Source organism: Aptenodytes forsteri, unplaced genomic scaffold (genome assembly GCF_000699145.1).
Source record: "Aptenodytes forsteri isolate BGI_AS27 unplaced genomic scaffold, ASM69914v1 Scaffold199, whole genome shotgun sequence".
NCBI classification, from domain to species: domain Eukaryota; kingdom Metazoa; phylum Chordata; class Aves; order Sphenisciformes; family Spheniscidae; genus Aptenodytes; species Aptenodytes forsteri.
The window spans coordinates 1,079,865-1,092,566 of record NW_008795921.1 but is presented as its reverse complement, the minus strand read 5'-3'; the positions used below and the strand labels follow the sequence as shown (position 1 = coordinate 1,092,566).

Here is a 12,702-nt window from a genome sequence, read left to right as displayed (position 1 = left end):
GAATAACCTATACTATCTATGTGGCTGGCTCACTGTGTATGATTACCACTGGTAGGACAAGGACAGTATCTTGGTCAATTGCTCTTGCTGTTTCTGGCTAGGTTTTATTTTCAGTTTTAGATTTTATTGTGACATATGGGTTGCTGGAGAACATGTGGTTTTGGGAAAAAAAAAAAAAGACTTGCTGTTTATCTAAAGGTTTTTTTTTTCTTTTTTTTAAATCTTGGGACTAATATTCTGCCATAATGAATCCAGAGCAACCCTCAGCAGCATTTAGTGAATCTTCCTGTTGATCAGCAAAGTGTTGCAGCACTGTGGAGCTAGACCTTTCACAGTCATGGTACTGGTTTGGTGGTAGGGGCAAAAAATTAAGCAACATGTCTAATCTGTAGCTGTTGCATAGTTTTGAATCTGCGTCTGTGCATTATTCAGCTAACACAGAACAGAATTAAAACCCTCCATGACATCAGCCTTGATGGCGGTAGTTGACCTACTTACAACAGATTTTATTTGCTACTGCTCAGTGTTGGTCAGGTATAATAAAGCTTTAGTGATAATGACAAGTTTCTTTATTCTCTAATTGTTTTAAATTATTTTAGTGTTTAGGAGTGACCAAGAGACATAGACCAAGTTGCTAGTTAGAGCTTTACTGGTGAGGGGCTTTTTCAGACATTTTGAAAAGTACCCGTTTTCATTTTAAGGTTCTGGCCCCACTGCTGTATTAGTCGTACATCCCACTTGAGCTGCTTGCACTGGACCAAGCAAAGAATCAGTACTGTTCCAAGGACAGTGTCTTCAGGTAGACAGTTACTCATGCCTAGCGTCAAACTGCCATCCATAGCCTTAGAAGCCAAATAAGTTCGCTGAATTTACAGAAAATGCCTTTTTGCATCGCGGTCTTGTTGTTTAGCGAGTCCCCTCTGAGGTTTTTGATGGCTTTTCAGAATGGTGGCAAAGTAAATGGGTACCTGGAAGCGTGATCAAGAGGTTTGTTTGAGAAGCACTTCTAACCTAGCACCAGAATATTTTTTTTTTTTTGGTATTTGTGTGTGTGTGTTATACAACAGATATACCATTGTGGAAATACTCGTTGTTATAGAAGTAGCTTCACAACAAACTCTTCAGGTGTTTGAAAGCATAGACTTAATTGCTCTAATCCCAAGTGTGAAACTTGCTCTGTTGGGAAAAAATGGAGGAAAAGTAGAGAAGTAAAATAGCGAAGAGAACTTTAATGCCCTCTTGCAACAAACAAAGGCAGTAGGATATGAATGCATTTCATTGTGCTGTTTCTTTTCTCAGCTTCTGCTTATGTCTTATGTAGTTCAGCAGGAACTTAGCACGTTTCATGAGTGCAAATACACATGAGCACTTCATGAGCTCAAGGAAAAAAAACGTGCTCCAATCATGAGACTATTCACAGAATTACTCTTAGTTGAGAAATCCCTGCCAACACTGTACTGTAAAACTGTAAAATACTCAATTCCATGAATACTTCTGTAATGATATCAGTACTCTGACCATTTTGGGATGACTTGATGTGATTTATAAATAATGCCCTAGAAAATTGTGCAAACAGAGTTTTCCTTTCAGGGAACTAATTGAAATTTTGGCAATTTCAAGAAACCAGAAGCTTCCACAGCCAGGAGAGGAGAGCCAGGTAAGCTGACTTTCTAAACTGTATTTCTTTGGGTGAGCACAATGCTTTACTTCTAATTGTTTCCTTTTTTTCTTTCTTTCTCCCTTTGTCCTTGCCTATACTCAGGCTAATGGTGGTGATGAGGTTTTGGCCCCACTACAAAGGCATTCACGGTCCTCATGATGTTGTTTGTTTGTTTGTTCATTTGTTGCATGCTTCATAGGCTGTTTTTGCAAATAGAGGAAGAAATGTTGTTTCATTTTTCATGCAGACAGAAATACTCCTACGGATGTCAATCGTGCTGCAAAGAAGAGCAACTGAGGGTGTGTTGTTACTCTAGCTAAATTAAAAGTTCTGCAAAACTCTTGTTCAATAGATCCTGGAACTGCTGATACAGAGAGATGGAGAGTTTCAAGAGCTAATGAAGTTGGCAGTTGATCAGGGGAAAATCCATCATGAAATGCAGCTTTTAGAAAAGGTAGTAGAAAAGAGGGATAATGATATTCAGCAGCTGCAGAAACAACTAAAAGAAGCAGAGCACATACTGGTAAGCTCATAATGATGTGTTTGCTTTTGAGCATCTACTTGTGAAAAAGGTGGTTCTGGAGAAAGTGGTGTTGTGTTAGTTTGAGAAGATTTAAATATTTAAAACTTCATAAGAGCTTAGTGGTTTGAGGTTTTTTTCAGTAGTCAAATACTATTTAGTTATCATGGTATTCAGTTTTGTTTTATAATGGTAATTTTCTTCCAAACCTATATTACTTCTGCATATTTTGAAAATGTTCACTGAATAGTTTCTCTCTTAAAATGCAACTAAATGCAAGGGTTTATTCACAGAGCCGACTTTATGTAGAAGTTTACAAATTAAAGATGCATTGAAGGTTTGGTTTAGTTTTGTTTTTTTTTTTACAACTAGGCAACAGCTGTTTATCAAGCAAAGGAAAAGCTGAAATCAATTGAAAAGGCAAGAAAAGGTGAGTGTTCATGATTGTACATAGTACATAAATGCAGTTGTAAAGAAAGTTGCTAGTGAGCTCAAGTTAGGGTTATTTTATTTTTTTTAATTCTACTGTCACAGATTTTGGATGCTTTGTGTGTAAACAAATTTCCATTTCATTATGAACCTATAACCATTTCCTCAGAATAAACGGAGGAATGAATTACTTTTTGTGGCAAACATATCTTAATATTAAGCTTAAATTAAAGTGTCTCAACACTCTTCTTGGACTGATAATACTATATCTGATTACCTAAGTGTCTCACCAAATTGCCTCAGTAGGTCTACTGAGGAAAGGGAGAGAATGTTTGTGTGCATATGCGTTGTATTTGAAAGACTGACTAGCTGGTGATACTGGTTTGTATTTGTAGCAATTGCTGCTACTCTGTGGCACTTACCAAGCTAAACTGACTTTTTTTTTTGTGGGAGGCATTTTCTTGGTGTTTTTTTTTACGGTGGTTTTTTTTTTTACAGTGTCTTATCTCTTTCATTTATAAAATCAAGGAATTTCATAAAGTTTCTATTACTGTAATACAGGCACATATTTAGAAGGACTGCTACATGTGTGCTCTACATTACTAAACAAACAAAAAAAATACTGTACTACAGAAAATTCCATAATAAAGCAGGTGCTGAAGTTGTCTTACAAATTGTGCTTGTCAAGTATACTGCTTCAGAGACTGCTTTGTGTTTTTTCGTGAGGTTGAAGAACTGTTGACATTGAAGGTGTACTGAACTCATGGCTGTAAAATCAGTTCACTGCAAAGCTCATCCTTGCATAATCTAAGAATCCTTTAAGCAGTTATTGCATTTGAAGCATGCTCTTAATGTTTGACAAAATGACGTTCCCAATCTTTTCGATATTAGTGTCCAATATTCCGAAATAATTGAATGATGCAATCTCTTGAGAATATAGTAACTTTCCTTCCCTTTTTCCAGGTGCCATTTCCTCTGAAGAAATAATTAAATATGCCCATAGGATCAGTGCTAGCAATGCTGTTTGTGCCCCTCTGACATGGGTACCAGGTAACTATCAAGTTTATGACAATAGGTTAGGGGTTGTTGGTTTGGGTTTTTTTTTTTTTTAATAATAAAGCATGGTCAGTATCTGGTCTTATAATGCTTTTATATAGTGAAAAAACACTGCAGTTTATTAGAGTAACATTGTTTTCAGCTGCTATATCTAATATTTTCAACAAAAATGGATATCCAAAGTCCTGTAGACTTTATGTACATCTTCAAAAGGCTATGAAACTGCATGCTTCTCTGACTGGCCTCCTCTGCTCTCCTTTGTTTGCTTTTTTCCCCTGAATGTTGGCCCCAATTACAAGTTAGAACCAAGTCTGTTTAAAGACTTTTCCATGTGCTTGGTTGTGTTCCCTCCTGCCCCTTATAATATTCTTTACAGGGGATGTTAGTAATCAGTGGAGTCAGAAGCAGGGTTTTCATTGTGTCATGTTTCAATTTTGGGAACTATCCTCCTTGTCTAAAATGTGAATGTGTTTTTTCCAATTCCTGTCCTTGCTGTTCAGCTGTGAAGTAGCAGGGAGAGCACAAATATCTTCTAAACGTGGGGTTTTTTTGTTTTGTTTGGTGTTTTTTTTTATTTAAACGTGCTTTTTCTGCCAAGTTTGAATGAACAAAGAAAATCTAAGTGAAAGACACAGACTTGGTTTTTAACAAAACAGGTGTGATGCTCATTGCTGATCCAAACAATCACAGTATGGGTTTTTTTGGTCAGGAAACTAGGCACTGAGGAAAAAGTTAATGTCTGCAAGACAATTGTTAAATATTTAAAAACATTTTTTGTGTGTTGGTTTTTTTGTTTTGTTGTGGTTTTTTTGTTTTTTTGGGGGTGTGTTTCTTTTTAAGGGGACCCACGTAGGCCATATCCTACAGATTTGGAAATGAGGAGTGGTCTCTTGGGTCAGATGAACAACCCATCCACCAATGGAGTTAATGGACACTTACCAGGGGATGCACTTGCAGCAGGCAGACTGCCAGGTAAGAGAAACTCAGTTTTGTTTTGTTTTTCTTTATTCTTTGTACAGTCATAGCAATTAATATGTTTCCCTTAGCAAAGGCAAATCAGAGTTAAAATAATGAAAATTATGGCTAACGTTGTTCCCTAGCAGTGAAGATCTAGTAAATAAACTTAACAATTAGAAATTGCATGGTTTTGTTTCATGCTAAATCATGCTGCAGACACTGCAACTAAGTCAATATAAACAAAACTCACTTAGTTACCCTTCAATTCACTTATTTTAAATTGCTGTAAATTAAGTGATATCAAATCATGTTAAAAAGCATTTTCAAAGCAAACTCTTCTTAGCAGTGATGACAAAGTATGGAATTGTGAAAGCTGTATTCAGAAGAAAAGGGGTGTATTGTCATCCCCTACCTTCCTTTAAGTCTATGCTCTATATAGCAAGACTGTTTGCTTGGACGTTCTGGATTGAAAAGACATTGCAAAGCACAGCTGCTGAGGTAGTAGCTTGAGTGTAGGAATCGAGCTTTAATCCCTTAATTGCTTAGTGAAATGGGCACTTCCACTGACTCTAGTGGGATTCCATGTTAAAAAAATAGAATTTAGCAGTAAGTTACAGTAACTGAATCAAGAATTCAGGGGTTCTATACCTGTGCAGCATTAATCTACTATGGTTAGACTAAATTGTGGTAAAATTCTTAGTTGGATTCATAGGAGATCTGTAACAGTTCTTACCTGTCTGTTAAGCCACTTGCAGGTGTTACGGAAAGCTTGTTTTCAAAATTTGTACTGAATATATTAAAAAAATCTGTATCGCGACTCCATTGGAGAAATAGCAAACTTGGATTTTGTGTTTCCAATCATCTGTCTAATCCTCTTGTCACCTCTTAGGAAGTGACTTAAAGTTCTGCATCATCTTGCTTTCTAAACCTCTGGCCTTGGATGAAATGGGTCAGTGAGCTGAACAGGAGTGGGACCCTGACATCTGTCCATAGCAACCCACCAGGGAAGTGCTGAGGATGGGCCCATGTATCTTTTCTGTTCTTTTGAAATACGGTCAGAGGAGATGTTAAGGTTGCGTCTTCCTCATGGAGTTGTTTCAGTAGAGCCCATTCTGGCTGGCTCCTCTGCCTTAAGGGATGCAAACTCGTTCCTTTTTCACTTTTGAGTGCTGTCTCTGTAAGAACTGAAAGCCCACTCTTTAGGACTTTTCCTTGAGAAGCTGGAAAATGTGGGATTTAAACTCCTCAAATAAAGTTGTTAATTGAATCTGGGTCTCCTATGTCAGGGGAAATCCTCTAATTACTAGACTGTCAGGTAAGAGGGAAACATCAAAACTTCATTTAAAAGAAAGTAGAGGCTGGCCTGGCATTTTGTGTAGGGATCTTGAATCTGTTGGTGTGTGGAGGCATGTCCCGAGAATGCTAATCATGGGATCTAGTCCTTTTAGAGACTTCTGCAGAGATGTGCAGTTACTGAGTCCTTACTGAGTCTGCAAGCCAGCCACTGGGCTGCTTGGTAGCCTCAAAACTTTGGGGCTGCTTAGCACACATACTCAACCTGGTTTAATAGTAGACTGGTTCCAGCATTGAAGCACGGCCACAGGATGTAAAACACTGGCTTACATTCTCAGCTGTTTCAAATAAAGTTGCTTAACTTCACCACAGCTGGGATGAGACCACCTGATACTACTGTTGGTCTTCCTTAAGCGGGCACAGAACTGGCATAAAGGCTGCATTATGTCCTCGCATCCACTGGTGGGTCGGATTTGTACAGCTAGGTAATGCATCTGGTATGAGGGGACTGTGGCTGTAGTTCATATGTGGAATCTCAGGTGTCTGCAGACTTAAAGAGCAGGACCTACAATGTGTGTGGAGTCTGTGCGCTTCTGAGTTAGGCAGCACCTGAGTGAGAGTAAATCTGCCATATATAACCCCCTGCTTAGACAGTGCCCTCTTTTTCTGTACTCAAAGTCCCACACGGGGGGCTTTTGTTCACTTCTAACTCTGCCTAATTATTTTTAATTCTTGCTGTTAAGTGGCAGATAGCTGGTTTCTTCTATGGGATAGACTTACCTACAGTGCCTAGTAATAAGTGGAGAAGAACTGAAGCACAGCAGTAGGAATGTAAATTAAAAGGAAGGGAGCAGAAACGGCATATAGATGTCGACTGCAGCTTTGAAATGGGAGCCATTTTGTGGGCAAGGAAGGGAGAGACTAGGAAGTGTTGTGGGAGGAGGGTAGGTTGGTAGGAGATGGCTTTGGAAGTAGGAGGAGAAGAGAAGAAACAGTGAGAGCTGAGAGAAGTGAGAGGCAACTGAGGCTGGCCTGGCTGGGGCACAGTGGGGCATTCCCACTTTTCAAGTATCTCTGTGGCCCTGGTTTTTGTAGTAGGACACTCTTCTCCTTTACACTTGATGCACCATATTTGCTGTTGGAAAAACAATAACCAAGGTGTTTCAGCCAAATTTGGATAAAACCTTTTACTCTGAATTTCTATAGCCTACCTTAAGTATTTTTTTTGATCTAATGTTTTAATCTATTTTTGCATACTGACAGAGGGTGACCATTTTCATTACTGCCAGTGGTTGTGAATGTTAAGTCAGTTCAAACTGTGCTTTGAAGATTAAAAGCTCTGTATGAATATATACTGTTTTGAAGTGGAGTGATGGGAGATCAAGAGCCACCTACATAAATGGACCTCTCCGGCAGAGTAGGCTTTTACAGTGATAGAATGGCTCCATCATGAGATGTTTTCCAGCTCTTACTGGAGGGTTTCATCTGTCCGAAATTCAGGAATGATTTTAAGATTTGTTTTAATTTTAAATTGGAGTTCTGGTTGAGCTGTCTTGTTGAATTTGTTGATATACAAAGCTGATAGTTTGATTGATTATGCCCCCTTTTTCCAGATGTGCTCGCTCCTCAGTATCCTTGGCAGTCAAGTGATATGTCAATGAACATGCTACCTCCTAATCATAGTAATGACTTCATGTTGGAGCCTCCAGGACACAATAAAGAGAATGAAGATGATGTAGAAGTTATGTCAACAGACTCCTCAAGCAGCAGCAGTGACTCAGACTAGGTACAAGAGGGACAGTATCCCTAGTAGACCTTTCCTGTGGTGAAGGTAGGTTGGATGCGGTTCGTCACAAACTGCAATACCCTTTTGTTATGCTGGTGTCCCTGTGTAGGGAGAAGATAACAGCTGGCTCAGAAATAGGGTGACTAATTTAAAACCATGGACTTTAGAATTTCTTTTTTTTCCATTAGATGTTCAAGTAAAATGACTGGGAGCTTTCTGCTGGAGGAGAGATGTCAAATTTCCAGTGATTATGTAAATGTGTGAATGTGTATGTTTGCAAAAGACACGGGTGTATATATATATTTACTACACAATAGATGACTAAAGTTCCTGGGAAAAAAGGTGTAAGGGGAATCCCCTTGTATGTTTGTTAGTAACTTTACTCTTTTGATGATAGCCTTTTCTATGGCACAGAAATGAGGCATGAAATTTGTTATTTTAGTATCTTTTTTTGTTACTGCCTAAATCCATGTTCTTGATCATCTTGTGCGTGCCGAGAACAAAAATATGGCAATAAGGTGTATAAAAAAAAAAAAAGGTTGTAATTATTGTAATATATAATGATTTGTCATAAATAAACTCAGCTTTGATGTAACTTTGCTTCATTTTGCAAACTTAAATCTTTGAGTTATTGTGTAATTTCAATACTCAGCACATTTTATCCCAGTATGTAGTTGAATTCTGATTCAGTTTCAGAAGTTTGTACTCTGTTTTCTGCTTTGCAAAATGTCAGGTCAGTATTAGAAGCAGCTGAGCAGTCAGGAACTGAAAGTCTGTCCTTTTCAGCTGAGCTTTATCAGGTACACACAGAACTGGGCAGACCCTGAGGCAGTGACGTTGAGTGCCCATTCGCAAGACTTCACCAATACTTTGGTTAAGCATCCTGGGATCCTGGAGATGACACGCTTTGGGGCACGCTGCAGGTTCAGCTCCTTTCAGTTCAAAGTGCTCACAGATTCTTTATTCTTGTCATCTATAATTTTTTCAGTTCTTTGAACCTGCTAATTTGTTTACTTCAGCAGTTGCATTTCCTGCCTCAGCTACAATGTTCTTTCATCTTTCCAAAGGCACTTCCCTTGGCTTTCCTTTCCTTGTTCTGTTTTGCTTAAGGAGTCATTTTGACAGCTACTCTTCTCTTTAGTTTTCTGATTTGATGAGAGGGTTACTTATGTGAGCTGCTGTTCATGGCAGTTACAGGTTTCTGCCCTGCAACGAGGCTTCCTGAAGCACAGATGACAATTCTCTCTGCTTTTCCATTTTGTAGATTCCTTGCAGGAAGTATCTGATAAATCAGGTACTTCCTCATTTGCTCAGTCTTTCAAATATTGCTGTCAGGAATGCTGCCACATATGACCAACATACATACAAATCCCTCAAGGATGTAGAAATGAAAAGGACCTCTTCAGTCAGGTTCAATCATAACACAGGACAGTGTTTTTTGTTTTAAAAGAGAAACTGGGAATTTGGTTTTGTCTCAGCTGTTACTTTTGGAAGTATTTTCAGAGTTATTAAAATTTCACCTCTATTTTGCAGTCTGAAGTTATTCACATACATATATATTTTAACCTTTATTCAGTATAAACTTTTCCTCTTTGGTGTTTACCCCCGTTGTCTTTGCAGAGAACTGTATTTCCTATTTAGTTCATGTTAATCCCAATACATCTGGCCTCTCTCAATCATCCTAGTTAACCTTGCCTATCCCTGTTCTAGTTCACATTGTTTTTTCTTAAACCTGTGTGATCAGAATCATACACAATATTGCAAAATGCAGTTTCTTAATGTTTTGTACCATTGGATAAGTATTTTCTTCCCTAAATGCCTCTCAACACATCTTCTGTCACAGCCACAGCTCACTAGTCTCTTTCATCTTCTCATTTGTAAGGACATTTTTTTCTTGGAATGAAATACAAGTAAATAATTAATAGTCATGGAAAGCGTAATGTACGGTCTGCCCAAAAGTCTTATATGGCTATATCATGTGATTCACTAACTGAAATATCATAGAGGTGGGTGATTGTTTCCAGACATAAATAAGAGTGAACAGAAGCAATGACCGCTTCTTTTTCTGGGTTGTTTGCTAGTCTGCTAAAGGATTAAATGGGACCAATGCGTTACATCTAAGAAATAGGTAAGAAGACAGCTCTGCCCACTGTTCACTTAGCATAAAACCAGACTTTGGGTAGAAGATGCATCCTCACCAGTTTTTTTTACATCAGTGCTCCAAACTACATATGGTTCAGGAGTTTTTTTTCTCAATGCTGGATAACTATAATGCCATTTTAGGTGAATTCTGTCTATTACAAGCAATTTAACAAACCACAAATTTTTAACTGCATGTTCTGTTGTTCAGTGGCTTAGGTGTGTACATAATAGATTTTCCTATTTAGCAAAAGTACCAAAAATCAAAGTAAACAATGTTTAGTTGAAAGGACTGAGTCTTAGCAGCTAAAAACTACTGAGAATTAAGTTTTCTTGGGGGGAAAAAAGTATAAATGCATGACACATACAAAACAAATTATTTAAGTTAGGGATTGCTGATTGCAGTAATGCACTGTAGTAATTTAATCAGTCTACTTAGAAAGGATACAGAAACACTGACATATAGAGGTACCGTTTCAGTAACTACTTGTATATTTACAACAGACAGAATGAATATAACCATTAACAGTAACAAAATATTTATTGCATGACAAACCATTTTACAGTGACCTCGGTTTTCCCATCAGGAGCTAGATGCCTTCTAAAATTTAAAATTGCACTAAATCATTTTAATCATATTTTTTTTCATCATTCTTTGGGACAGATTGGCAGGACATCTGTCAACTCTTCCTACAGCCTCTCGGTTGACAGCTGAATGGAATAATTTTCAGTGTACATAAAGTTGCTTTCAGGAAGAAAATCTCCACTTCTGAATAGAAGAAAATAAGCTTTCTACAAAGATACAGTAGTAAAGGAATTTTCAGTGGTATTTCAAAACTGCTTTATAACATTATCTTCTTTCTTCACTTCAGAGAAGGAATATCTGTCCTAAAGGAAGTTGCGCGTAGTTAATTCTAAGCAGGAGGCTTGCTATGGTCAGTAGCATCCTTATACCTCCTATCACCCTGTCTGCTTCTCGACAAAAAGAGCCATCTCCATTTAAGAGAATGTATGTGCAAAGTAAGGAAAAGCTTTAAACCCTTCAAGCTAATTTATTTTAAGAACTGACAAGTCAATTCATAATTTCACACAATTTTAATCTTTCAATATTGTTCTTATGCTCTATTCAAAAGAAATTAAAGGAATCTCAGAACATTTTCTACAATGGGTATATCTAAAGGAACCGGACAAAAACTGTGTTTTAAAAGAACCATGAAGAGAAAAAAAATTAGCCAATTAGTGATTTTTTTTAAAAGCCATAACCTCAAATTAATTGCTTATGTCCTAGTGAGTAGAGCTGGAAAAGAATCAAATTTGGTTACAGAGTCTAGAAAAAATGAAAAATGTAAACTCGTCGTTTTTGTATATCTGTGTACTGTGATTTCATTCACTACCAATTCAATTTTTTAGTCATATCAAACTGAAAATTAACAATTCTATCAAATCCCAGTAGCCACACAGAATTACACCCATCTGTGCTATTTAATACTGACAACGCTCTTTAGCCGAGAAGTATGACTGTCTGCCGTAGAGCTACACCTGTAAATGAGATTAGTTTGTACAATGTTATTTGCACCAGCCTAGCAGAACACTGTAGGCACCGCCCCACTAAACTATTAAGGGTTTAGTAACACGACCAGGAATTAAGATCAACTGCAGAGACCCAAAACACTTCTGCAGATAAATTCTAATGTAACTGAGGCTGCAAACAGAACTCTGTAATGAAAGGGGGTGGCAACAAGCCACCGCAACCTTTTCATGTTTATAATACTCTGATTTTCAAGTATATGCTACTGTCTGCAGAATGAGGCATTGTCTGTAAAATGTGACTGTTGTTCATGACAGTATCTTAACTGAAGCTATGAGACAAGGCTAAATTTAAAAATTGGTCCGAGATTTATAGTTACAGGAAAGCAGCGTGATATGCAAAGTAGTTTTACATAGAAAGCAGGAGAGTGGTTTAAACAAATCGGTTTCTCTTGGGCCTGATGCTGCAGCTGTTTCCAAGTGAGTAAGCCTCTCTGACTAGCTCTGACTTCCAAAGGGCTATTCACCTACATAAAGATTAACCAGATAAAACACTGTGGGTTTCCTATAAAAGAAAACATTAATTGTTAACCACTAGAGCTAGAAATAGCTCTGGAATGAGAGACAACTGTTGTGTGAAATACGGTAAAAGCACTGAAACATTTGGCATCTTTTTGGCTTTGGGAAGGGTAATATTTTCACATAGGCAGAGCGAGCATGATATAGCCTTTTCTCTTTTTATGCCAAAAAAGCAGGTCTGTCCTTTAGTTTGTTATATAATGTACAATTAGTTTTTACGCTAGTTGGTGACTTCCCGTGTACCCTTTTAGATGATCGAGCTCTTCTGTAAAAGGATTGTAACCTTGCTCTCTTAAACAGCGTAAGGCCCAGAACAGTTGATCTGCTGGAGGAAATTCATCCCACTTAACCCATTCCCAACCTGTAGGAAAAACAAAAAAAAGAAAAAGCCAGAGTATAAAATTAATCGCGTAACAACTCTGCCTCTGCAAGCCTGGGTGGATTGTGCAGAATTTACCAACACAAATTCAAGGTCTCTGTTGCGTACGCAGCTATTTTAAATTTATCACTCTCCTCCCCTTAAGCCTCGACCCTACTGGAAATGGGTGCTTTCTCAGGTCTGCAGAATCAACGTACCTGTAGCCACTCCCTGACCTGCTTATGTCAAAGTCAGGTGGTAATAAAGGGGAAAAAGAAAATAAATTAAGCTAAAACGTGCTCAAACCTCTGCTTCGATGCAACCGAGTTAAGAGAACAGCCGCACCCGCAGCTCTCCGTGCGGAGGAACCCGAGGAGCGGCGGCGGGCCCCCCCCCGC

The 12,702-nt window shown here is 38.2% G+C and overlaps 1 protein-coding gene across 1 annotated transcript; it reads left to right on the top strand.

Annotated features, from left to right (window-relative positions):
• The first annotated feature begins 475 nt into the window (after window positions 1-475).
• MED4 (mediator complex subunit 4) lies at window positions 476-9,066 on the top strand. The gene is made up of 8 exons (XM_009284912.2): window positions 476-481; window positions 911-987; window positions 1,591-1,657; window positions 2,013-2,183; window positions 2,553-2,610; window positions 3,573-3,659; window positions 4,506-4,637; window positions 7,529-9,066. Exons 1-8 carry the CDS (start codon window positions 476-478, stop codon window positions 7,699-7,701), a joined length of 771 nt encoding a protein of 256 aa, XP_009283187.1. The 3' UTR covers window positions 7,702-9,066.
• Window positions 9,067-12,702: the final 3,636 nt, after the last annotated feature.

Excerpts from the sequence above, each read along its gene's own strand:
- MED4 (XM_009284912.2), top strand. Across the intron at positions 988-1,590 it reads CCTGGAAGCGTGATCAAGAG|GGAACTAATTGAAATTTTGG; the intron begins GTTTGTTTGAGA and ends TTTTCCTTTCAG. Across the intron at positions 4,638-7,528 it reads TGCAGCAGGCAGACTGCCAG|ATGTGCTCGCTCCTCAGTAT; the intron begins GTAAGAGAAACT and ends CCCTTTTTCCAG.